The 25,996-nt window shown below is 29.5% G+C and overlaps 2 protein-coding genes across 2 annotated transcripts in view; one reads left to right on the forward strand and one right to left on the reverse strand.

Moving 5' to 3' along the window:
- Mcad (Medium-chain acyl-CoA dehydrogenase) overlaps positions 1-23,807 on the reverse strand; it is a 44,987-nt gene extending 21,180 nt beyond the window's left edge. The window contains exons 1-4 of the mRNA XM_075374295.1: positions 23,693-23,807; positions 5,861-5,947; positions 2,349-2,457; positions 1,100-1,267 (exon numbers count right to left, since the gene is read on the reverse strand). Coding sequence (XP_075230410.1) covers positions 1,100-1,267; positions 2,349-2,457; positions 5,861-5,878 — 295 coding nt within the window. The 5' untranslated portion in view covers positions 5,879-5,947; positions 23,693-23,807. The remainder of the gene's footprint in view (positions 1-1,099; positions 1,268-2,348; positions 2,458-5,860; positions 5,948-23,692) is intronic.
- Positions 6,521-25,506, forward strand: LOC142329590 (UPF0193 protein EVG1 homolog). Its single transcript, XM_075374296.1, has 4 exons — positions 6,521-7,031; positions 10,043-10,264; positions 24,648-24,791; positions 25,132-25,506. Exons 1-4 carry the CDS (start codon positions 6,938-6,940, stop codon positions 25,371-25,373), a joined length of 702 nt encoding a protein of 233 aa, XP_075230411.1. The 5' UTR covers positions 6,521-6,937; the 3' UTR covers positions 25,374-25,506.
- Positions 25,507-25,996: the final 490 nt, after the last annotated feature.

A 25,996-nucleotide genomic window follows, 5' to 3' on the forward strand; every position in this document is an offset into this window, starting at 1 on the left:
TATGTATTATTAATACAATATCAATGCATTACAAATATCTTCCTTAGTTAACAAAACTGTGACAATTAAAGAGAAATAGGTAATAAATGAATGTATTGAATAAATGATACAATATAGATTTCACAGCCTTAATTTAAAAGCAACTTTGTAGTATTCAATAAAAATAATCAAAGAGATGATCTATAAATATATACACAATCCTAGTTATGTAACATGGTTATTTACTTCCCTAGAGAGATACAATTATTTTTGGATAAACTCTTCTGAGATCAAATGTATATTTACTTATAGCTCTTCTGAAGAGCTATAAGTAAATGAAAATCATATCTCATAACAACCTTTTTTTTTTATTGAAAATAATGGACTAATTCCAGCAAAGTTTTTGAACTGTTAGTTTTTTAAATAAAGAATCTTTGATCAGCAGCAAATTTTTATACAGATATGATTTAAAATAAAAATTCTTCTTACCTTCAGCATATATAAAAATGGCCCATACTAATTGGGAATGAAAATTCTATAAACTGCCAACTAAAATCCAATTTAAAGTTAAGTAAAATGTTTGAAAACATTATATCGGCATTCACCAAGGACATACAGTTCTGATGAGTTTTCATCTGTTTACAATGTATGTTCTGGAATTTTTTCATTTTAGGAAACATTTTAATTTATACTCTTTCAATTCATTCCTGGGTGTTTTATTATATTTTACACTACTTTTTGTAATGAATTTACAAGAGAATAATTAATGTAGCTGTATTGTATATGGTATTGCAATAGTTTATCTTTTTTTCAAAACTAACATTTGATAATAAAACTGTTATGATTTTTTGATACATTATGTTACAAGCTATGCTCACTATGTAACTTCATGTAATGAATAAAGACAAATTTAAGAAAAGTACACAGGAAAGTGATTTATGAAGAGAGATAAGTAGTAATCACTGAACACACGTAAAATCATTACCTTAATTACAACATGAAACTGAGGAAGGGCCTATTGACACAATATAACCAAAAAGATTAATTTAATAATTAGCATTTTATTATTAGTATAAAAGTTTCATCCATAAAAAATAAAAGTAACAACATAGTAACATACCACAAAAAGCTGGGATGTGTCCATTCATAAGACCAACAGCGTGTGCCTTCTTAATTATTTCCCATGGGAATTCACCTGTACGATCATGTTCTGCAGCCACTGGTATTATTTCTTCAGCAGTAAATTTACGTGCCAGCTCTTGAAACTCTGCCTGGGTTTCATTAAGTTCTACAGGAAAAAAACAAACAAATAACTGACTTCAATAAACAGTAAATTAAAATGAAAAAAATTGATATTTCTAATAACAAAAAAGCAGATTTTGCTTTTTAAGTTGCTGAATTGAAGTTAATGTGCAATTTTCTAAAAACAAAGTATGGATATTTTCTGATCTTCTCAGGTGTATTAATAGACCCCAAACAGTAAGGAATAATATAAGTAAAAAATGTAAAATGAATACAGTAAGGAAAAAATGTAAATGGAGCATCTAAAATAATATTTATAAAAAAGAAATCAACTTTCGATTAAATTTTGGTAAATTTAATGGCTAGAATTATCAACCAAAACTAAGTAACTTGCAAATCTATATTAAGATCAGAATGGCCAGTTTCCTATCTCTTCAACAATATACATTACTATGAGAACTTGTGCATGTGACTTCCACCAATGATGCAAAGTAGATTATTTTCATATTGAATTAACTCAGTCAGAGCCAAGTTTCATTACTCTAAATACATTATTACTCTTTTTTCGGAACATTTAAAATACATTAAAAAATAAAATATCACTGAATAAGAAATTTAAGTACAATTTGATTTTGAAATACAATAAAGCAAGAACCTTACAAATATAGATATACTATAATTACATACATATAAGAAGGCATGACAGTTTGATTACATGCTAATGTAATGTTCAAACAAAAAAATACTCTTTTACAAAAAAAACCTAATCTGAAAAATGAGAAAGCATTCAAATTTTTTTTAAAAATAATTATTTTAAATTAAAACTAGGTGGCTATTTCAATTTTTAAACAATTATTAAAAAATGTTGATAAAACAAAAAATATGAAAGTTAAGTTTGTGGAAGCTAGTCATCCTTGAGCATTATGCTAATCTCATTAACTTTACGTTGTACTTTATTTATCATGATCTGTTCAAAGCTGTGGTATATATTATTTTTTGTTTATTTACTGTTTCTTACTTTTGCTTAGTTTTGTTTTACTACTGGTTAACTTTTTTAAGAATCTAAATTTAATTTAATGATTCAAAAAGTAACTAAATAAATATTTACAATACGAATTAATACAAACCAAAAGTAATCCCACTAGCATGTTTAGGATGTAATTCTTCAGCTGCAGCAGAAATACTCATATTTCTATATCCAATCTTCTTTCCATGACTGATAGCAGTTAAAAATGCCTGATAAAAAACAAAATATTAAGAAATACTATTAAAAAATAAATTCAATTTACCTATAATACCAAGACATAACATTTTTAACAACAAATGATATGCATATTTGCAGTGGAAATTATCCACATTATGAAACAGACTAAAATTACATTTTCATTGTAGCTTAACACAAAAAGAAAATGTTTGAAAATAAACAACATATAGTAAATATTATTGAAAAGAAGTCAAAGCTGAATGACTTCACCAGTCTTTTTTTATCAACATCCATTTTCAGGAATATGCGATCATATCATATTAAAAGAAGTCAGATTAGCTACCAATAAAACCTAAAACCTTAGCTGGTAGGGTAGGCTATTCAGTAGAAATCTAAATATATTATGAACGAACTAATGCAAAATAAAAAAAAATACATCTATAACAGTTTTATGGTTGCATTATATTATTTTTTACTTAATAAAAATAATTGTAGTAAATTTCCATAGTAATTTTCTATTTTAAAATTCAGCAATAAATAAATATCAGTGTAATAAATTCAGTAGTTTTCAGTAATAAACACATATAATTAAATTAATAATTTCCCTTTTTTTTCCTATCCTTTGGTCAGTTGAATGAGTTTTGATGTTATTTTTCATTCCCTTGTTTTGTGCTAATCTTTTAACCTCAGCATAATTATTACGTCCTATTTCCACAGTTATCTGTTTTATATATTCCAATCTTAATCTTCCTGTACAGTTTTTATCTTCTACACCCTAATTAAATAAACCTGAATGTTTTAATTGATAGTCCACCAATCTGTGGATATTAATATTTTTTCCTTGTACAGTAACTCTGTTCTTAAATTTTTTTTAATTCTTGTACTTTAAGGGTGAGTAAAAAATGATCTACACTTTTTGTTCTACAATTTATTTCCTCAAAACAAGGGGTTCAACATAATTTATCTACATAGTCACCAACATTGGTGACTATGCACATTGTCAATGCACTTAGTCAGCTGTATACAAGCTTGTATATTCCTTCCAAGAAGACGGCTTTTGGTTAGTCACAAAGTCACTTTTGGATTGCTTTCTGCATGTTTAAGTCTCTGAAGAATCGGTGTTCTCACAAAGCATCATTGAGTGGTCCAAACAGATGAAGAGGGTGCAAGATCTGGGCTGTAGGGAGGATGTTCCAGTATCTCAAAATTCAACTTGTCGATGTTTGAACATTTGAGCTTGTGTTCTGCAGTAAGCTGTCATGGTACACATCATGCAGACTTTATGGAAGCCAAGCTCGTTGTAGATAATTTGACGGGCAGAACCACAACTGATGTTCAAAGAAGACACTATTTCATCGATGGTAACTCTCCTCCTATTTGCAAGAACAATCTCTTGAGATTTCTGAATCTTGTTGTTTGTAATGGAGATTGATGGGTGTACTGCTCCCTCTTCATGCGTCACACTCATCTGGCCACTTTTACACTTCACAATCCATGAAAAACACTTTTATAAGATGAAGCATTGTCTCCATACTATGATAAAAGTTTATGATGAATTTAAATTCCTTTCACTCCCTTCGAACAGAGAAATGAGTCACTGCTTGCTGTTCCTCCTTTATGTAAACTGTTAGCAGAGTGGACGTGTTTACACTGTAATAGCCATAAGGCAAATGACACGACTGGAATCAAATGTTGCACACATCACCACAGTTGTACCCACTCTAAACATGTATATGCAGAAGGCAGTATGAAAACCTTGAAGGCGTGTTATAGCGAAAGTGTAGATAATTTCTGACTTGCTCTCATATATACAATTTGAAAAACAATAGACGGGCATCCTTGTCTCATTCCTTTCTAAATTAGAGCTTATTTCTTCTACTCTTGTCATTGCGAGTTAATTTTTGTATAGATTTGTATAAATCTTCTTTTTCTATACTTCAGTGCAATTTTCTTTAAAATATCACTTTATTCCATTCTATATTATCAGATGTCTTTTCCAGATTTACACGTACTATGTTGCTGAATTCTATTTTTAAACCTGCTTCATAAAATTAAAATGAGAGTGAAAATGAACCCTCTTGTGCCTATGTTCTTTTTGAAACCGAATAGATCTTCATCTTACACAATATCCCTTCTATCACATGTTCTACTCATCTCTAAATTATCGAATAAGTATTTTTAATATACAAGATGCTATTCTGATAGTGCAATAGTTCCCAGATTTATGAGCGTTTCCTTTGCTGTTTTGAATCTATGTTAAACTATATCGGCCCATTTTCCACCGAAATCCGATTGACTACTTGGTTTTTAAATAAAAGCTGTAGCTGCAGTGGCGTTAATACATAAGTACCAAAAAGAATACAAAAAGTAACAGAAATTTTTTTCAAAATTTACAATAAATTTATAACGGACTGATAACTGTGTCTATACCAGAATGAAATGTTTATTTTTTTAACAAAATTACAGAATAAATATTATGTAATTGCATAAACTCTAAGAAAGTGTATAAATAAGCATAAAACATGTTTTTAAATTATCATTTGATGTAATTGAAATAGAATGCTACCCTATTCAGTTTTAAGTTTTTACAAATAATTTTCAGAAGTAACAGATTTATGTGGAATGCAATTTCATATGCAAGTTTATAATGAAAAAATATTTGTTTTCATTAACGTTTAGGTTTTATTTTAATTTCTTTGTATCAATATTTTTTACATATAATGATAAAATCAATTTACTGCTATAAAGATTTCAAACTGTCAAAACATGCAAGGTTTTCTTTTTAACATTTAAACACAATTTAGTTACAAATGACAAAAATTTCACCTTATATAAACACTTCTAAATGAGATTAAGCATTTGGAAAAAAATATTATGACCTTTAAGAAAAATGTATCATTAAATACTGTAACATTTACATGAGAAGACAGTGATTGTTAGAAGCCATTTTTTATTGTAGATGCACTTTCTGGTGAGGATACATATGACCTTGAAATTATAAATGCAAAAATTCCTTCAGAAAAATTAAAATAATTATACTATAGATAAGATCAATTTCTTTTTCACCACTGGGAACCTTTTTGCCTGTAAATATTCCACCATTGTGAAAAAACCACTCTAACCTTGAATCAGACTAGGTACTAACTGCACTTTATTGGATATATTAGTTAAGTCAATCATTCTATCAAACTTAAACACAGGATTAAAAATTGTTAAATATAATTTTAAAAAATGTAACTTGGACAAGTTCCTTGGAAACTTATAGAACTAATTTAATGTTTCATTATTTGGTTAAAACTTCATCGAAATATGCGGTAAGATTAAAAAATAGCTACTACAAACTGATTTATGTAAAAGAGTAATTTTTGCAGCATGCCTGTTAACTTAATTTTACCTACAAAAATGTATAAATTAAAAAATTAATTACAATCTTACCCGTTTCAATGGACCCATCTTTAAGGTTAATAATTTTCTAGTTAAATAGGCCAATCTTCACGTAACCTCAGAAACTAATGTCTTTCACTGAAACAAAAACAATCACTCAATGAATACGTAATCTCCTAATGAACTTTTAACACTCAGGACTTTGATCAGAGGGCACGGATTCAAAAACTACAGTTCCTAAACAGATAACATAACGAGCACGATAAATCTATTGAATAACTGCTTGCAACTAATTAACAGAACTTATATCGTCAAATGTCAATTTCGAACTAATTATTATTTTTTTAAAAATTAATTTAGAGTAAACTAATCAAGTGATGTTTCAATAGGACCTAGTTCAAATGGAGACTTGAACTTCACAAACATTTCAGTTCACTCCAGAATACCCGTCACGTACCAAATAAAAACCAAATAGTTAATACTACGTTACAAAAATATTAAAATCACAAATAGATGGTAATCACGGCCTTCTTGAAAAGTATAATGACAACAAGGTGCATGTATATGAATTATGAAAATTAAATGTTATTTTTAAAATAATATTTTGTATATACATTTCCACTTTTTTAATTTACTTGCTAGATTTTTTTACTTGCTACGATATAAAAATTAATATAAATGTCATCGACTTGAAGGTTTTTCATTAGTACAATTTAAGAAGGAAATGACAATCCAGCAGCTAATTGACCCGGTTATTCTCAATTTTTTTGAAGGAATTGAAGACTAGTACTGAATCATTTTAGACAGGAAATAACAGCAATAATGCACTTTTTCATTATTTACTAGACTTTTTCTGTATAAAAATAAAGATGCAAATATTTTAAAAACCTATTTCGGTGATTTATCGAGTTTTATTATCAAGAAACAAGTTCAAGTGGTCACTATGACAACCTAAGATAATCGTGAACTATTTTGCTTTATTAGAAATATAATTTTTTTAATGATATTTTAACCAAAAAATTGCTTAAACTAAAAATCCATATTGTAGAATTTATATGAACATTTGAAAATTAGTTCAATAGAATCTAGATTGGTAAACATCACATTTTAACAAAAGTTTTTATAATAATGAATGAAAAACACATTCCGGTTTGTAAGGGTGCTGGATTATATCATTCGGGCAAAACAGAATATAGTAAAGAGACACAGAAATTAGTAAAACGTAAGTAGAAATTTTACATTTTTTACAGTTCATGAATGATTATATAATGTTAGCTTTATTTTGTAAAGCATACGTATATTTCTATAATTATATTTTAAGTATATTCACCTAAACTATTTTTTACTTTTTACATTATTATTTATTTAAATGCATAATATTTAAGTGTGAAACATACAACAAATTTATTAGTTTACTATAGTGTAAACAATTCAAGAGTGTAAAGGGCTCTGATGAAAAAATGAATCACAACTGAAAAATAGCCAACAACTGATGTTTTGTACGTCATGGGATCCATGAAGATCAGTTTGAAGACAACTTAATGGCTCCATGATTTCTTTTGTTGCTTGGAATAATTCTATTTTCAACATTAGAACATTTTTTTATTCTTTTGCATTTTTTAAAATTTACTTAGTAAATCTGATTTTATTACTTTAATTATTATAATATTTATTTGGATTATTTAAAAATAACAATATTCTATGTTATTAAAGATTAAAAAAATATTTATTTAAAATTACACTGTGGAACAAATTTCTCCTTTTTTTCTGCTTCCTGAATGAAAATTGATGCTTCTTGTTGATTTTTATCTCCTGAATTTAAATGTTTTAAAAAAATATTCTCTAACATAAGGTTTTGAGGGTCACTAAATTTAGCGGTATTTTTAAAGCTAAAGGCTAATAGTTTTGGAGTTTACAATATTGAAACAATAATTGTTTTTTTTTAATGTTGTACTTTAAGGTACAGGAATTAAAAAATGTATGTCTATAAACTGAACTGGAACTTTTAGCATGCCAGACATGTTTTTCTACATGCCAAACTGATTGTTTTTTTGCATGTCTTCCTCTTGTATGAGTATTAGGTATCTCTTTTTAGCTGCCAACACTAGTCTGCAAGCATTGCCAGTGTCCATTTTCCTTTGTAACGATGTTCCATGTTTGAAATATCCTGGTGAAATCTCTCGTCCTATTCATTGCTAACATCTGCAAGGTTTGTTAGAAAAAGGTTACATGGCTATGCAGAAAATACATCTTTAAAAACATATTACATCCCATATTTCTATATGCCTCAAATCATATTGTCAGTTATCTTTTTGTAATTAGGTACTTTGTGTTTTAAGAGTTATTGACAAGCTTCCCATTCTGTTCCTGAAGAAACGCATCAAAATGTATATCTTTCATTAGATTTATATTGGGTCCAATGAAGATACCTTCCTTGACTTTGGCATTACTAATTTTAGGAAATTTCTCCTGCAGATGTTGGAGTCCCCTTTGCTCTTGATTCATGGCCTTCACATAGTTTTTCATCAAACCAAGTTTGATATGTGGTGGAAGTAAGAATACTTTATATGGATCTATAAGTGGGTCATGTAAAATGTTCTTTGTCCTGGTTTCGTAGTGTTCATGCACAGGCCATTCTTTTACAGTGTAATGGGATGTTTTTTCTCGGTTATCAAACTTGTATAGGGAACAGTTATGTTTTGTATAACCAAACTCCATTCCAGCAAGCAGTTTTATAACCTTTACGTCACCACATATGTTCTGTTGGTAAGAATTATAATTCACAGAATCAAGTAAAGTCTCATACGACTGTCATGTTTGTAGCATGGTAAACAGGTACATTTGGAAGCACATTTTCTTTATGAAGTAGAACATCTTACAAACTTGCCTTGAAACCATCTATAAACAAGTACCATTGTTCTAGTTTTATGTTCACAACCCAGATATTTCACAATTCAATATCTGTACAAAAGGCTATATTATCCTTTGAAGAAAAGAACTATAGTAAATGTTTTTCACAATTGAGATAAACAGATGTTTTGTCATTTTCCTGCAGTAGATGATATTCCTATAGTTTGGAACCTAGGAGCTCTGCTTTCTTTTTAGGTAAGTCAAGATCACGAATAAGATAATTCAGTTCCATCCAAGAAATTAGGTGCGGACCTAATACGGATGGCAAATAGTCCTCAGCATTTTCAGTAACTAGGTCCATTTTTAAATTCTCTCATCCTTCACTCTAGAGATCATCTTCCGTTGGCCTTTTGGAGTAGGTAAGGTTTCATCATGCAATACAGATTTCAAAGCTTGATGGTATATAGGGGGTATATGATCAAATGTTTTGTTTTGGATGTATGACCAGCAACCTGTATGAGATAGTAAAAATCTGAAACATAATCATGGGATTTTCTTCAGATCATAAGCACAGCAAAAGGAATTGAGCTTCTTTTTCCAGTAAGCCATGCTCTAAGGTCAGTTGCTCAAGTTGAACAACACTATGTGGGGGCTGGTGGTTGTCTTGTCTCCAACTGGACAACCAAAATAAAGTTTATAAGCTTTCTTAATTAATGAAGTCATTGTCCTCCTTTGAGATTTCAACATAAATTGTCCAACAAAAAACATTGCTGTAATTCACTATTGCTTTTTATTATTTATAACATTTTGTGAAGCATCATGTACATCGCTGGTATGAATTAAAAAACCTATAAAAATGTATTTCTTGAAAATAAAATTTAAGGATTTTTGGCATTAGCATCTGAACCCCGTAGGGGAAGAGCTTGTGACACTTCTGGTCACCCCCCCCCCCCATTTCTAGCCCTAATGGGCTGTAATGGGAGTCATCTTTTGCCCTTTTACATCTCATAGTAATAAGCCAGGCCTCGTTGGGATGCCACCAATGTAAATGCCTCAGTAGACATTTACATCAGTGTTTTATAAACTCAGCTTTTGCCTTTGCAGCAGCCCTCATTTGGATTTGAATGTGCTCTACATCGTTGCCCTCTGAACTAGCTAAGAGTTCACGGAAACTTGAACCCCACGCCTAGTTCTACATTTTATAGAGCCAATTCATTTGTAAATGTCTCATAAATTCGAGGCAGATAAATAATAACATACCACCAGAAATGTTGTTTGCAACAACAAAATTTATTCCTAGTTCCCTTAGTGAATTCAAAGGTGTTTATTAACGTCCCTTTAAACATAAAGTTTTACAATACATGGATCTGTTTTATATTTCAGAGTTACTAGATGAAAGTAAACTTTCTATTGTTCAAAAAGCAGCTATTGGAAAATTGGTTAAAAATGGAGATCCACTTCCAGATATGGTAATCAGATCAGATAGGAAAGTAAAAAATATTCCTTTAAAACAGAAACTAAAATCATTTGTTAAAAGAAGTCAATTTTCAATTATACAGTCAGGAGCATATGAAAGAGAAAAATATAAACCAGTAAATAATAAAGGTACGTAATTCATTTTGTAAACTGAAATTCATAAATTTCATAATTTGTAATTTCTAAAAAAACTTAATCCCTTTGAAAAAATTATTTTATAAATTTTTTTGGGGGTTTTCACTAAAAACTTTGATTTGAATGTTTTAATTGAATTTGTGTATTTTTGAGATAGTGTATTTAGGAATGGAATAATGTTTTTTTCTGTATTCAGCAGGTAAACAACAGAAGTTATTATTAAGCTTAATAATAATTATACATCATATTTGATAAAAAGTGGAATATCTTCTAGTACTCTTAATAACCTCCTATTAATAAATCACCTTCCAATACATTGCTAGAGGCTGATTAACAATATGACCAAAAATTATCATAATTACTTTTGACGTTCAGTAAAGATATAACTTTCAGTATAACATTTACAAAGTTGAATAGTATAAAGAATTTGGATGAAATAATAATATAAAACTGAATATTGGTACAATAGAAGTGCATACACACACACTATTCATAAGAAGTAAATATAATATTTGCTCATGAGGTTGGTGTTGAAAATTCCAATGAATTTTTAAATGGCCAATTGAACCGAACAATTTTAATACATTTTAAAAACATAATATCAACAACAATGATTGATATTGCTGTTTATTTCCCAATTTTGGAACCGCTTGATGTTATTGCTAAAGTTTTCTTGATTTAGGAAGCCGTACATTTAGGCTGTGGTTGAAAAGTGTGTTTGGTTTGAATTAATCTGTTTATTTAATGTACATTTTGTGTGTTTGTATATTTTATGTTTGAGAATGTTAACATTAGTTAGTTTTTGTGTATATGTAGAGTAACAAGGTTGTTGGTTATGTTAGTTGATTTATGATTTGCATTTATGACTTGGTTGGTAGATGATTATATAATGAACTGTGTATTCACTGTATCTTTGAAGCTAGATATGATTAGCAGCAGGTATGTAAATGAAAAACATTGTGCTAAGTTTAATGATTTTGTTATAAGTGAGATTTTCCTTCTGTTAGTTTTGTTTTATATGGTACTTTGAATTCAGCCTTTTAAATTTAACCATTTTATTTTTGCTTGATTATTTTTGTATTTAATTTTTTCTGTAAGATTGTGTTGTAATACCACTCCAAAACAAAAAAACGAATAGTGTAATTAAATTCTATATTTTGTAAATTGATAAAAAAATTTAAATATTATTTTCTTAAATCAAGGAAACTTCCAACAATAACATTAGTTGAATCCAAAGTGAAAATAGCAGTGCTCACTAATCAGTGAAATGCCGTAAAAGCAATTTGAAGTGATATGATAGTTTTTATGAGTTTTTACAATGATAATATTAAAAAAAAGGGTTTATCATTAAAAATATTCTTGGAAAATAATAAAAAAAGTAATATTTACTATATATACTCTCATATATATATTTACTGTATATTGATTTAATCATTTCATTAAATTAAATAGGAAACTTAATTCACCTTTATCTTTATAATATTTTTTTTATATTACTTTATGAAGATATTTGTTCATCAAAATATATGCATAACTTATAGCAAAAAAATCTTTAAATATCTTAAAATATAAATTCCAAAAGTTCAGAGGACAAAAGATTAATTCTCTGAAATAACATATTTCATAATACATAATCCTTTTTTTTTAGTTTATTATTTTAATAACAAAAATGTTTTTTTCCCTAATGAGTGCAAAGGTCTATTTATGTTTTTTTAATATTTAAATTTAATCAATTACAATTAAAATTTTTGCTGTTCAGTTTTGTACAAAACACATTGTACAACTAAAGGGAAGTAAAAAGATGATCTTTCTACACATTAAAAAGTGGTATTTTTAACATAATAAGAAATACTTTCTATCTTGTCTATTTTATTTAAACAATTAACATAAATGTAAACCTTTCAAGTTGTAGGTATTTTAGGGTGAGGGGCATGTGCAACGCATGCCTGCTCCCCCAATAGGATAGTTTTAGGAAGGGCAGCCCTCCTAGTGGGGGCATTTTCGCAATCCAGAAGTTGTCGTAATGACCCTATGATTAGAAGGGATCCCGATGGGAGGGTTCTATAAGGAGCCTGAGCTAGGGTGGCAGTCACCGCCATGTCACTTAGGGCCAATCGAGGCAACGTATTTTAGGCGATTATCGGTTGCCCCTATAGTGGCTAAAAAAGTTAAAAAAAAAAAGAAGTATTTTAGGAAAGGATTAATTGCTTCTAGAACCAATGCTGCAAACATGACAGCAAAATATTTACAGTGTACATCATGGGATAACCCACCGGGTTAGTCTAAATGGTGAGCGCGTCTTCCCAAATCAGCTAATGAGTTCCAGCGTTTAAGTCCTAGTAAAGTCAACTATTTTTACACGGATTTGAATACTAGATCGTGGATACCGGTGTTCTTTGGTGGTTGGGTTTCAATTAACCACACATCTCAGGAACGGTCGAACTGTGAATGTACAAGACTACACTTCATTTACACTCATACATATCATCCCCATTCATCCTCTGAAGTATTATCTGAAAGGTAATTACTGGAGGCTAAACAGGAAAAAGATAAGTGTTCATCATGGGTGCTACCCCACCTTCCGAGATGGAAGAAATTAAAAAAAATATATATATATAAACACATTTTTGAAAATGTAACATTTGAAAGAAACTAATTACAAAATTGAAACTCGCGTCATCTGTGAGAAAATTTAATAACTAATGTTACACGCTGGCGCCGTCACTTATTTTACCACTTGCGTCTCGGGACGGGAGTATAACTACGACGCAACGAGAATATTTCAGAAGCTATTTATTTATACATGAATGTTCGGATTTTTGGTTGTCAGTGTTGTTACTTTCACACAAGTGTGTAAGTAGTGTATGCATCTTTTACGACTGTAGTCGTAAAAATATCTTAAATTTGTTTGGTATTAATGTAGTAGACGATTTACCGCTGTAGTTAGTTCTTAGGTTGCACCATTGAAATGCCATATTGAACTAAAAAAGTAAATAAACTAAATTAAAAATACAATGTAACCAAACTTAAACCTACGCTCGCCAACATTGACTAGCGATCTAAGAACTAAGAAACTACAACGGTAGATCGCCTACTACATTAATGCAGTTTGTTTTTTCGTGCCGGCCAACTGCCACTCACTTTATTATAAGAATGGATATAGTGATTTAATATAAGAATGAATAGTAAATCTTTGGTAAGTAAATTTGTAATGTATGTAACGTAAATTTACATACGTGAGGCTCTTGCTTTAAAAGTATATGTAACTTAAAATTTGTTTGTTATCTTTATATTCTTGCAAGTGTTAACGCCAGTAGGGATTCTTTTGGATCTTTGAACATAAAATACAGTTTCGTATTTAAGTTTATAATTTTTGTGAAGTGCTAAAAAAATCAATACTTTTGATGAACAACTAAAAATAATTCAAAAGTGGCCTAATTGCTAATATTGCTTTCGGTAAATGCTCGGTTTTTATATCAGTAGAATCGGCTCGTTTCCAGTTACCTTGAATTCGTTGTTAAAGAAAGGTAAACATTTAACTACCTTGTGACAAATTTATAATTATGATATACATATAATAATAATAATAGTATTTCCATATAATATGGAAATATCCGATTTGGGGTCCCCGAGTTCAAAAAAGTGGTTTATAAAAAATTCATGTCCGATAAAGTTCTATTGATAATAGTTTAATAAATTTTTAATATTATAATGATGTAGTGTTTCTGAATAAAGCTCAGCTAGTATAATTATATTGTATCGTATAAAACTTAATTTTTACAAAAATGTTATTTAGAACCTTCCTTGTCAAACCGAAGCAAAGAGATGCCACGTCCGCATCCACATCCATGTTTGAAGGCCAAATTAAATTATTTTTTTTTGCAGTGAATGTAAGACAGAAAAAAAAACAGCAGCAGCAATGAGAATGATGACAAGGAAGTACAACCATTCTCTGGTTCAGACTAGTGGGGCCTTCTTCTACGGTCAAACCGATGAGCAACACAGTGCAAGTGAAACTGAAGACGACAGTTGTCATGATGATAAAAATTCGTCGGCCTAGGGTGAGCACTATTTGGGTTAAGAAAAAATGTCTGGGAACCTTTGAAGAACTAATATTTTGTGGCAGATGCCAAACACCTCAAGAGGAAATTCAATCACCAGTGTCTGGACTGATGAATATCAGTCCAACAAGCTATCCATGATGAATGATAGCTTGTTCAAGGCGACTCAAGGGTGCTTACTGTAAATATTGTGTGTTGTTTCCGCCGTCAGTCAGAACGATATGAGGTAGTTGGGGTTCTCTTTTCATCAGACCTTTCACTAAGTACAAGGATGTGCATGATTATTGCAAAGCACATGTACAGTCCCAGGGGCTTCAGACTGCAATGGAATCTATAAAATCGTTTGTGGAAGACGTTATAGTGGACAACCAACTTAACCAGTCTTCACGAAAATTGATAGAAAAAAAGTACTGTAATTGTTTTCTGAGTCACTTTTAATGGTACACATGATTTACCTCTCAAAGGCAATAATCAGAATGAACACTTACCTATCGACTTATACATTTTACACATCGAAGCAAACGAAATTCACAACTAAAAGACCATTTTGAGCATGGATCGAAAAACGCGTCATATCAATGAGCTACCTAACCAAAATGAAAAAAAATTGATGTATGCGGTGCTACAATCAGGGAACACATGATCACAAGGGTTAAAAAAGCTTACACTTACAGCATTTTGGTTGACGAAACCGTGGATATTTCTGCCCAACAACAGCTGTCTATTGGATTACGTTTCTTCGATGAAAGCCAAAGAAATTTTAGGCTTTATAGAGCTTGGAGGACCAAACCAACTGAAGTTTTGTTGCAAATTTTTGATCCTGATGTTCCCACCATGTCTGGGAGAGAAGAAAGTGTGCAGGAGATCTTGAGACAAAAGTACAAAAAAGCCTTCTACTTCATTGCCCTTCTCAGAAGCTTAACCTTGTCATGAATGACTTAAATATTATCCCAGAAATTTTAAACTATCAAGAAGTAATTACATTTTTTTGTGAGACCATTTTATGACTCAACCATATTGTTAGCATTCCTAACTTTTATGAGACTAGGTGATCACTCTCTTTTTCTGTTTAGCCTCTGGAACCACTGTAAGGTATTACTTCAGAGGATGATATGTATGAATGTAAATGAAGTGTAGTCTTGTGCAGTCTCAGGTTGACCATTCTGAGATGTGTGGTTAATTGAAACCCAACCACAAAAGAACACTGGTATCCATAATCTAGTATTCAAATCCATATAAAAGTATATGGATTTGAACCTTAGAACTCCACAGCTGATTTGCAATGATGAGTTTACCACCAGACCAACCCAGTGGGTTAGACTAGGTGATCAGAGAAATATGAGCATCCATGTTTCTAAGGATCACTTTGGCATTCCTAAATTGTGTGAGTAGATGATCAGAGAAATACAAGAGCATCTGTGTTTTTAAGGAACACTTTGTTATTGCTAATGCATTAGAGACCTTAACTGAAGAGGAAATGCAGCAATAAGAAAAATGCTTACCAAATGCAAATCTTCATTTATTGTGTCTGTAGTATTAATTGCTACGTATTCCGTTATACTGGAACCCTTAGCAAATTCATTTCAGTTGAAGATACTTAACAAAGTCAAAAGCCAATTAGCATATTCAAACTATTCTTGACATGCTAAAAGTTCAAGAGAATGTCACAGCTGTTGTTTTAAAAGAATTAGATGACACTGCAATGCATTTGAATGTTAATATAACTGCACTCTCATTGTTGGCCGACAGAAGAATGGCAATCATTCAGCCAAAAATCCATCCGAATTTATTTCTAATAATTCCTTACTTTGATTCCACCATATCACCTTTAGAAGTCTGATTTTCTGCATTTTCAATGACAAATTTCCATCCGAGTAACATGAGGGTTAAGCACCAGACATAATTGAGGTTTTAAAGAACAAATATTTTTTTTTTTTACTATTAGAAAGACACTGCTGATATTTCACAGCCCTGCACAACAAATATTTATCCAAGTGTTCATTTAGCCCCCTCTGTTGAATTAAAACAGAATGTTTAAGAAGCAATCATTAATGAAAACTGGTTAAATGTGTTAGCTATGTTAAGCATTCAGGGACATATGTTTTCAAATATAAATGCAAAGATTTTTAGAAAGTACTGTTTTGGTTTTGAAATTGGAAACAAAACAAATTAGTGAAAAATTAACAGAATTGGTAGATAAACATAATCTAAAAGTAATTAACTGCAGACTTTGCACTAAATACTACAACAGTCAGATCTACTTTAGACATAACTACACACACCATCAATTATCACAAATCTCGGAGAAATTGATCATACAACATGTTAAATTTAACAATTGTGACAATATATGCTCAACAATACTGAAATTTATAAATGCATCAAATTTGACTAAACATATTAACCAAACACAACATAAGAAAGATCATATATTGTTTGATTACATAAAAAAGGGAGTTTCCTAACCCAAGATGAGTGCTCTTAACAACCTTCTGAAACATGATAATGATCTGCACACTAGCTTAGAAAAGATTTTGCAAATGTACCTCTCTTGTATTTAGAAAGTATTTTATTTTTTATTGTTCATACAAATTTTATCAACCTTATTCTAAATTTAGGTGATCTGAAAGGTACCAGATTTTGTAGTGTAAAATTAGTTGGTACACAAAAATTTTCAGGCTTATTTAATAGTTGACAAGCCTGATTTTCATAGTCATATTGGATGCTACATGCTGTGATAACCCATTAAAAGTTCTAAGTAAAAATATGTTAAGATAATGTTACTGATAAGATGAGTTATTCTTTCTGACAAGATACACCTTCCAAAATTTTTTAACAATATGGTACGTATGTAGGCTGACTTAGCTGTTACCAGTTTTTGAGTGATTCATTGAGAAAGAAAATAAGAAGGCTAAATTAATAAAAAAATGCAAATAAAATTTAGTAGCTGTCAACGTTTTTAAATTAACAGAAATATACATAAGAATTTTAATAAGAAATTTGTAAACTGGCCAGATTATTATTTTTTTTATTTAACGAATATTTTTCTCTAGAACTAAAATTCTACTACATTTGTTTGTTTATAATCTTCATAGAGAACAACATACAGTTCTTAGATTCTTCACTCGGCTACTGTTTTGTGTGCAGTATGGATCTGACATAAACTTCAATGGGGAAGTGGCTGAAGACTTTGTAATGAATGCCTAGAGTATATGCTACAGAATTCTGAATATGAGGATTTTTGTTAAAGAAAACTGAGCTTATTCTCAGATGCTTATTTAGTATTGGAGTGAAAGCAGTTTCTCTTAGTGTACATCTGAGCCGATCATGGAATTGCAAAACCCAATATCTTTGTTCCATCAAATAGGATACTTTATCCTAGATAGGAGTATCTTTATACCTAAATAATGATACCCTGAGGGACTGTCGGCAGGACAGATGCCCACTTCTAGAAGGGAAGCCTTCAGTGATAATCTGTTCTATGGATATACTTTATCTTATCTTAGCTTTATTATGTTATTGGGATATGCATGATTTGGTTTTAGCAACTCTACCTTAGATTTACCTGTGGACCCTTTTGTTATCTGATGGCTGTACAGGAAATCAACCTAAGGCTGACATGGTTATTTTTATGTAATCCCAGACCTCTAATCCCTACAAATACATGATACTACAATTAGCACATTAATTTTTATTTTTGTTATAAAATTAATTTGATAAACTAGATTTTCAAGAATTAAAACTTAAAAATAAATTTTTACATCAAATCTTTATATTGTTTAATCACGTTACAAATATAATATAAATACATATTTATAAAATAGTTAAATTAATATTAAAATATGAAACTGGTTAAATTACATTAATTATTTACCTTGAAACAACCTTTTTGTTTGTTTCATACTTATTAACACCTGTTTTTTTATGAACTCCATGTATATTGTATATTGTCAAAACTTGTTTTATTTTTGTACATTAAAACTTTTTCTTTTTAATAAAAAGTACCAAAGGTAAACAAAAAGGTTGTTTCAAGGTAAGTTGTAAATAATATTTACAATAATTAATTGAATGTTTCATCTGGTTAACTAAATTTTTCTAGTTAAAAAAGTACTGTGTTGTAAATGGTTTTGTAATCTTATATACGAGGTTTATAAATAAAGTAATGAGACTGGTTCAGAAAAACCTTTTATTTATAATCCAGTTATTTTCTAAAAAAATGTGAAATCACATTTTCTTTGGTAGTTGTGATTCCAGTACAAAATCTAGTACCTAAAGTTTGGACTAGTACCTTTGAAATAGTTCCCTTGGGAAGCCATGCAATGCTTCAAACAGTTTTCCTACTCTTCATAGCAGTATGGGAACTCAGAAACCGGAATACACTTCAGATGGTCGGTTACATTTTTAAAATGTTTTCTACTTTTCCAAAATGGTTTTCTTTGTGGTGTTTTTAAGTTGGGAACAGGAAAAAGTTGCAGGGACTCAAGTCAGGTGAATAAGGTGGTTGAGAAACTACAGGAATGTTTTTCTTTGGCAAAAACTCATTAATTGAGAGTGCAGTGTGACAGACAGGGCACTGTCATGATGCAGCATCCAGTTGTCTTTGATAGCTGTTCTCATGCAGGCAACTCTTTTCCGCAGTCCTTCAAGAATTTCTTGGTAAACATTGATTTATACAGTCTTGTGTCCTGTACTTTTTTCATGTCAAATTTTTTTGTCAAAATTTGATGGACTTGCGGTATGGTTCAAACTCAAATGTTCTGCAATCATTCTGACAGTTAATCGCCGGTCGTATGGGGCCAAGTCTCCGATTCGCTCAACATTGTCGTCACTTTTTGACATTAACGGTCTTCCAGGAGGATTGTCAGCAACTGTTCCCGGCCATCTGAAAATGCTTTAAACCACCTAAAAACTCGGGCTCGAGACAGAGCGTTATCTCCATACGCCCTTTTAAATTTTGAAAAAGTTTCAGTAGCATTCTCAGAGTTTAACACTGACTGCACAGTGTTGCTCATAATTAGTAACCCCCATTTTTGTAACGCACAAAAAAAAACTCGGTTTCACATCTCCATGTGGCACCAAAAAATTAAAAATATCAATACCTAATATAAATCAGCTGTTCGTATAACATATGTTTACTAGTAACTATACAGTGTTGCCACTTTGCCAAAAAAAACTATTCTCATTACTTAATTTTACAGACTTCGTATATATAAAAATGAATGTTTGTTTGTCCCGTATGCGTTCCTATAGCATTCATCCGATTGCGATTAAACTTTCGTGAGATATTGTGCGCATGGCCATAAAGGTTTCTGAATTAGTTTGGATCGAGATATTTCAAAAAAATGTATTTATGGTCAGATTTGGCTCATATTCAGAATATATATTAGTTTCGTGAAAAACTTTTTGCAAAAAATGGACCCGCTAGGTGGCGCTGGGATATATTATCGAAAAATGGTATTTATTGTTCGATTTGGGTCATATTCAGAACATACAGTATATTAAAGTGAAAGAAATACTTTTTGCAAACAAAGGTTGGGGTCGAGATATTTCTAAAAATTATATTTACAGTCCGAATTGGTTCATATTCAGAATATGTATTAGTTGGGGTGAAGATATAATATAATATAAGGGGGTGAAGATTGGAAGAGGGAAAGTTTAAATTTTGTGATGTTCCGCAATGTTCAGTTTATTAATGTTTTACTTTCATTTGGGTTCATATATATATATATATATATATATATATATATATATATACACTCAAATCTAGCAATAGCAACAAAACATTGCTGGTCAGCTATTAATTAAATAAAAGAATGTGATGACTAAAAACCACCTATTAAAAAAAAAAAAAAATTTAATAAATATTTCCTGCTGATTATTCATAATCATTATTTTTCTGTACACTGTTCTGAATATTTTTTCTTGATGATAAGTTCATACATGAAGTAAATTAAATTATCTGTGTGTGAGTTGATGTATTATTTAAAAATTGATTTTAATAAAACTTACAGAAGGAATTTATCTTAACTTTGCTTTAACGGACTAATTATAATATTTAAAGGAATGAAATCCCTCAGCAGAAAAATAAACTTTGGCATTTAACCCAAATGCTTTTCACAAAAAAATAATAGGACCAAATACAATTTACAAAATAAGTTTTGAATGGTTCAATTCCCCTTAGATTTATGAAATACAGAAAACAAATGATAAATAAATACATTTATCAAAAGTGTGTCTATTTGTAATGAGGCTGTTTCTACCTCTTTGAGAAAGCAGCGAGAACTGACTGAGCACTTGGACATTCCTGAATCTGGGTGACCATTTTTACTGAACCCTGAATTACTACTTCTTGGCCAGTCAGTTGATTGCGAGTCATTATTTAATGCAGTTGTTTTTTTGTTATGTGCTAGAATAATGCTAGGTTTAAAGGCTGAGCAAGTGTCAATTTAATAAAATTGAACAAAATATTAATCGAATTGTTTTTAAATGCTTACTGAGGTTTACCAGGAAAATTTCATATCTTCCCAGACATGGATAATTGCATATCTTCCTGAACATGGACGTTGAACTTATGAAAATCTATAAAAAATTAGCCAAGAGTTGCTGACTTGTCAGAATGATAGCTGAAGCCATATCATTGTGTGGAAAATTTTGCATGAGGATCTCAACATGAAAAAAATTTGTGTCAATTTGGTTTCTATATTTCTTAGAGCAAAAAAAAAAATACCACAAGGAGATTTGTGTTTATATACAGTAGCAACTTGATATCGACCCTAATATATTTTAAAAAATCATCATTTGATATGAAACTGTGTTTTTTCAGTATGATCCTGACACAAAATAACTGCCAGTGCACAGAAATACACTATTACCAACAAGAATGAAAAATGCTTGTCAAAGCAAATCAAAATTCAAAGCCATACTCATGGTAACTGCTTTTTCAGAAACTATTTCAAAAATGAGAGAACAAATTTTTCAGAATATAAAACCTTTCCTTTTTATTAAACAAGAATAAACAGAAATTAGATTTTTTTCATAATATGTAATTTCAAATTTAAACAAAACATATTTTCTTTAGTCAAATCAGGCACTGTTAATAAAATGTTTTGACAACATCCCCAGGAGAACTGGAGTAACAAATTTAGAGGAACTGTTTGAACCAATGTTGCAGTTAAGCTGTCTTGTTGCATTTTATTGAAAATAAATTTTACATCTGCTGCATTATTTGGTTGAAGAAAATAAATTTAGAATACTTAAGGGTTGGATTTGAAAATTTTGGTTTTTTTCTGTCTACTTGTAATCTTCCCTTTTCTATTCTAAATACAATATCAATACTTGAAACATTTAATTATTCACAATCTTCAATTTTATTAAAAATTAAAATGATACAATTCACACTAAATAAACAATTATTTCAGCAATAATGAAGGTTGTGAAAGAAATCAGCTGTCATAAAGGCGAATATACGAATTTCTCTGACTGAATGAACTTATCACTTTTTGAAATTAACAAAACATGTTTTAAGAAAATTCAACTTAATAAAGTAAGTGAGGTATGAAACTAAATAACAAACATAAAAAATTTTATGTTGTGAAAGTGGCCAACTCTCGTCTTGAGCGCTTTCTCTCTCTCTCTCTCTCTCTATATATATATATAATATATGTGTGTGTGTGTGTGTGTGTGTGTGTGTGTGGGTGGGTGGGTGTGTGTTCCCCTGCCATTGCTTATAACTTATTTAATCAAGAATATTGTTTTTCATTAAATATCCTGAAAATAATGGAGATATGAATGAAATTATTCAGCAGTTCGAATAGTTGTGACCCCCAATTATTTTTAGTTATAGTTGAGAATTCCTTCCAATTCTACAGTACATGTGACACAATTATTTCCCACACTTTGGTCGCCAATAGCTGTGTGCAGTTCATCGATGATAGAAATTGAAAGAGACGCATGCAGTAGCTGTGTAGAGTGCATGGATGATGGAGATAAAAAGACACACAATCTCTCAATTCTCCATTAAGATTTAAATATTAAACTACCATTGTTGTAAAATATATTAAACAAGATTAAAAAAATTAAAGTAATGCTTAAAAGTCTATGCATGTGCAAAAAGCGCTGTTCCACTTTTCAGAATAGCTTGTTTACAAATCAGTCCCAAATTTTTTTATTTCTTCACCCCTTTCAAGGTTGAATTTGAAAAATTTAGAAATTGGTTTTTAGATATTTACATTGAAAAATCATGTCAAGCAAAAACTACTAAACATAAATTTATGAAAATTTGTATATATGTTGTTCTTACAGTGTTAAGGATTTTTGAAATTCTGAATTTGAAGGGTTAAAATGGAATAGCATTTATTTTATTTTGATGGCAAGTAAAAATCAGTCAGAAAAATTCACTGTTTTAAAACAGCCTGTGTTTTGTGATTGATTGTTGGCCCTAAAAAACTGACCCTATCAGCAAAGTTTTATATAATTTACATGCCAAAGATAAATTTCCTACAAGAAAAAACATATTTTTATCAGTTTTTTCCAACTGATTTTCTGATCTTTGAGCAGGTTTAAAAGATTGCTTTCTGGTCTTGGAGCGTTTTAAAATTAGAGAAAATAAATTTAATTTACTTAGAATTTAAACTGAGGTATTTTGGTAATGGAAAGAATGTTCAAGTAAATGATGTATCCATAGTTTTTATAAACTTATACCATCATGTAAACAGAATCAGTTTTTCTGAAATTAAAAATATTTACAACATAACCAATTAATGTGTTGAAGACCTAATTTAACTGTTTTTTGGTGGATACTGGTCAATAACAGTATTTTTGGCTAAGTGAAGAAGGCTAAAATTACTTTGCTTCATATTTTTCCCAGTATATTAGAATTCGGATGTTTGTTGTCTTAAAAATGTGTTTATACTGGTGTGAGCCTTTATTCATATTATGTCTCGTACATCAGTTGTGATACTGAATAAATTAAAATTGATATAACTTTTTTCCAAAACTCGATCTCAAAGTATTTAGACTAAAGTAATTCAATTTTATGGTCTACAGTAATTTTCATTCAGTGGATTATTTACTTGGGATCACATTAAGCCACTGTCCTTACCTGTTCACTAATTTTGCATGTACCTCTTAAAAGTTTTGTTTGTGTTCATTACATTCCCTAGAACTGCATAGGAGACATACCTAAAAGTTTTTAGTAGCTTAAAGAACAACTACTCACTTTTTTAGAACATAAAAACATAATTTACATAAAATTTATAATTAAAACAGAAAATCTTTTAAAAATACAAAAACATATATGACTAAATATTATGTAAGAAAAAAATAGTAATTTTATCTATGAATATAAAACATTAAAACTTACCTGCAAAATAATAAATATTAAAAAACACAATATGTACAAACTTAGTTTGTACAGTTATTCACAACAAATACATGTGTATATAAAAACACCATACTAAGGAATAAATAGTTGAATACTAAGGTTAAAATAGTTGATCTTTTAACCTTGATTAAAGGGTCACCAACTCTCCCCTTCCACATTTTCTCCCCTCTACCACAGCACAAATAAGATGAGCTCTGTCATGGGTCTGATTACAGTGTTTGGTTATAATACATATGTCGTATTTTATAATAATTGCAATGATTTAAGTATTTACAACAACCAGCATTTATATTTTGAAGAAAATAAACTTATTTTTAAAATATTCTCTTTAAAAAAAAATTCTTGAATCCCATGCATTATTATGTGGGAAAAATAAAGTAAGTTTTAAAGAATAAATTTCATACTTGAAGCTACATATATGTACGCAAGAGATTACTGATTACAAGGGTTGGCTGAATTTTTTCCTGAGAATTCTACCTACCTGTTTCTGGCGTGTGGAGTCTGTTTGAATGATGCCAATTCTTGCACATAATCTCTCTCTCTTCTCTACACATAATCTTTTATACATAATATCAAGGCAGAAATACTAGTTCAAAAGTTGACATTTTCCAATGATGCTGCAGAATTTAAGTATTACAGAACTACAGAAACAGTAGGTGAGTCTCAATTTAAAATTAAGCTCATTGTGCTTTCATTATAGAGATAGGTACAATTAAAAGAAATTTGAAAATAATTAAAGCAATAAAAAAATAATTTATCTTTAAACGTGGGAATAATGAAACAATGACTTCATTTGTAGGCAAATTAATTCATTTGAATGCATGTTATTATGCAATAGATGATAAAAAATAAAACTATGACTTCTATAGTTACAGGAAAATTAATTCACTTATATTCCATTAATGTTATTATGTTATGAAAAATTTTGTTTTAGCACCATCCAATTTAGAGAAGGCACGATTGCAGAGTTTAATGGCATATGGAATAGACATTCCAATAAATAATGATGATGTTGTCCGAACAAAAAAATGTCTAGATGAAAATGAAGAAATGACAACACAAGAAATATATGATGGTTGTAAGTAATCAGTTGTATTCCCATAACTTAATGCTTACAGTTAAAAGTTAAACTTTGTAAATGAATATTTAAGTTATCTTTAATAGTACGAATAATAAACTATTAATATAAAAATCTTTGGATAATAGACTCTGTTTTTATAATTCCTCTTAAAAAATGTATGTACAATTTTTTTGGCTTGCATACAATTTTGTAATCAGAAGTTGCGCAACAATAAATTTTTAATTATAAACTGAACAAATGCCTTTGCAGTTTATGTTTGCTGATTATACAAATAAAATAAAATAAAATAAAAATGACTGTTAATTTATGACTAATAAAAAATATATTTTTTTTACAGTGGTCTCTGAGATAGAAGAAAGAGCACAGTTTTTAGAAGACATGAAAGAACTGGGTGAAGGGAAAAAGTATAATTTAATAATCAAGAATGAAATAGCACAAAAACTTCAACAATTGGAAATGTTAGACAGGGATAGATTTAAACAAGAAACTGGTACAGTAGAAAAATATTATAAAAAATTTATAAGTTTAAGAAAACCAAAATCACTTCCTTTAACTGCTCTACAGTTTCCTTATCAATAAATTTACTTAAGATATATTTTACTTAATATTATTTAAAAATTATTTTACTTAATATTTTTTAAAAGTAATAAAGAATATAGAAATATTAAGTATATTTTAATAATGTATCACTTTTATTATAATAAATCATATATTTTACTTAATATTATTTAAAAATTATTTTACTTAATATTTTTTAAAAGTAATAAAGAATATAGAAATATTAAGTATATTTTAATAAATGTATCACTTTTATTATAATAAATCATATATTTTACTTAATATTATTTAAAAATTATTTTACTTAATATTTTTTAAAAGTAATAAAGAATATAGAAATATTAAGTATATTTTAATAATGTATAACTTTTATTATAATAAATCATATATTTTACTTAATATTATTAAAAATTATTTTACTTAATATTTTTTAAAAGTAATAAAGAATATAGAAATATTAAGTATATTTTAATAATGTATCACTTTTATTATAATAAATCATATTTAGGAAAACATATGAAAATTTGTTTTTTTTTTACTGTTTCATACTTTACAATACTTTACCTGTTAGTAAATTCTTTTTCTTAAATGGTACTCCCTTAAAGATACTCCCTTCCCTCAAATCAGAACAAACATTCAAGACT

This window comes from Lycorma delicatula, chromosome 8 (assembly GCF_047948215.1).
Source record: "Lycorma delicatula isolate Av1 chromosome 8, ASM4794821v1, whole genome shotgun sequence".
In the NCBI taxonomy this organism is placed as follows: Eukaryota; Metazoa; Arthropoda; class Insecta; order Hemiptera; family Fulgoridae; genus Lycorma; species Lycorma delicatula.